Raw genomic sequence first — 2230 nt, 5'->3', positions numbered from 1 at the left:
CCACACAGCCACCAAGAAGCGATGAACGACGAGCTCGCGCCCGTCGAGGCGTAGCTAGATCCGGGCGCGTGCGGGTTCCCGAACGCGGGCGCCGAGGTGGTGGTCGAGCCGGGGATGTTGACCGCCGCCGACGAGGACGACGAGGGCCCAGACGGCGCGTACTCGGCGGCGCCGTGCTGGACGAGCGCGCGCGGCGTCGTCGAGCCGCCGTCGTCGAGGCCGAGACCGTGCCCGTGCGCGAGGTACTCGCCCTCGCTCCCCTCGTCCTCGTCGCGCTCGCGCTCGTCATCGTCCTCCTGCTGCGCCCTCGCCGCCGTCCCTCTCGCCGCCGTCCCCGCCGCCGCGCCCGCCGCGCCCGCCCTCGCCCCCTCAAAGCTGCCCCCCCTCGGCGTCGCCGCCGGGCTCGCGCCGCCCCTCGGTGTCGGCGTCGGCGTCGGCGTCTCTACGCTGTTGACCGTCGCGCGGCTCGCCTCGTCGCTCCTCGCCGCGTCAAGCGCGCGACACCACGCGTGGGCTTCCGGGCTCGAGTCGGCGTGCACGTAGTAGGTGCGGCGCGGCGTCACGATGCCGAACGCGTGGGCGTGCTTCTTGAGCGAGATGGGCGCGACGGCGTGGATGTCTGACAGCGGGATGAGGCGCAGGAGGCGGTACTCCTGCGAGGCGTGGGGGCGGCGCCGAGTCAGTCCCTGGCTCGTCGAGCGCCGGCGACACGAGAGAGAGAGAGAGAGAGAGAGAGAGAGAGAGAGAGGCGCAGGGACGCACCTTGTCGCTCTTGTACATGGCGAGCTGCCCTCCCCTGAGGACAAACCACCGCTTCTTCCACGCCTTGCGCCGCTCACCCTTCTTCATGAGGTACCCGCTCTTGAGCGCCACGTTGTCGCTCAGACCCCCTCGCCCTCCTCCTCCTGCCCCTCTCGCGCCGCTCGCGCCGTCGGCGCCCGAGCCCGTGCGCACCGGCGCGAGGTCGAACGCCCTCGCGCGCCCCTGCGCCTGCCCCTGCCCGTGCCCGTGCCCCTGCCCCGCCGGGACAGCAAATGCGCCCTCGCGCCGCCGCTCGAGTCCGCCGAGCGAGCTCGCGTCCGACTCGTCGCTCGCGCAGCCACCGTCGCCGTCGCCCTCGCCGAGGGCGTCGTCCGTCTCCGAGATGCTCTGGAGCGCGAGGTGGTGCTGCGCGTGCGGGTGCTGCTGTGGGTGGGACGACGAGGAGGCGGTGGCGGTGGTAGCGGTGGAGGTGGACGTGGTGGACGTGGTGGACGTGGTAGGGGCGAGGAACGAGGGAGGAGAGGTGCGCAGCGGGGCGCCGCCGGACGAGGCGAACGCGGCGTGCGAGGCGGACGACGACGAGGTGGTGGGGTCGTGCGCGTCCGACTCGTCGTCGGCGGTCGACGAGATCATCGAGGTCTGCGGGGGGGGTGCATCGAGGCTGTGTCAGTACCTCATCCGAGAGAGAGAGAGAGGGAGAGAGAGGTTCGGGGCCGCACCCTGCGGCTCGCGAGGCTCCCCCTGCGCTCGAGGAGGGCAAAGCCGCCCGGGGTCTCGAGCGAGGTCGACAGGGCGGCGAGGGACGGGCTCGCGGCGCCCATGGTGGTGGGCGGGAGCGAGGGCGAGCCCAGCTTGCGCTCGATCTCTTGCGGGGTCGGAGGGGCGGCGGCGGCACTGGCGCTGGCGCGAGGTGGTGGTGGTGGGCCTGCGGGTGGGTCGGTGGGTGCGAGTCGGTCAGTGGTCGTGGCCTGGGTGGGTGGTGCTTCCTGACTGACGAGGCGGGAGGGCCCCGGGGTTTGGTTCCCCCGCAGTCCGAGGACGGGGGGCAAACGAGGGCGCGAGCGGAACGAGGGGGGTCGAGGGCGTGGGTGGTCTGGGTAGACAGGAGGGAGGGAGGGAGAGAGGGAAGGAGCGGGACTGACCGAGAGGCGAGGCCATGGCGAGGCGCACGAGGAGAGGAGAGGGGGGGCCGGGGGTGGACCGAGGTGGGCGGTGTGCGAGGTGAGGGGGGTCGACGAGGTGGTCGGTGGCAGTGGAGCAGTAGGCTGTGGTGGTGGTGCCCAAGTGGCAGTGCTGCCCTGACTGCGAGTGGCGACGAGAGAGAGAGAGCGACGCCGAGTTGGACGACGACGACGACGACGACGAGCCCCTCTCCTCCTCCTCCTCCCTTCCCTCTCCCCTCCTTCCCTCTCCCAACCACCAGCCATGACCACCTACTCTGCCGCCCAGTTTGACAAGGCCGTCGAGG

General features: G+C 72.4%; 1 protein-coding gene across 1 annotated transcript; it reads right to left on the bottom strand.

The window, feature by feature from the left end:
- Positions 1-27: 27 nt before the first annotated feature.
- RHOBADRAFT_54581 (uncharacterized protein) lies at positions 28-1920 on the bottom strand (the record flags this gene model as incomplete). The annotated part of the gene is made up of 4 exons (XM_018417397.1): positions 28-653; positions 763-1401; positions 1482-1687; positions 1905-1920. Coding segments are annotated over 4 exons (1485 nt in total), but the record flags the coding sequence as incomplete, so codon positions are not given.
- Between the last annotated feature and the right edge of the window lie 310 nt (positions 1921-2230).

Source organism: Rhodotorula graminis (assembly GCF_001329695.1).
Source record: "Rhodotorula graminis WP1 unplaced genomic scaffold RHOBAscaffold_9, whole genome shotgun sequence".
NCBI lineage: Eukaryota > Fungi > Basidiomycota > Microbotryomycetes > Sporidiobolales > Sporidiobolaceae > Rhodotorula > Rhodotorula graminis.
Note: the sequence above shows the minus strand (reverse complement) of the source record. Positions and strands in the feature narration are given on the sequence as shown.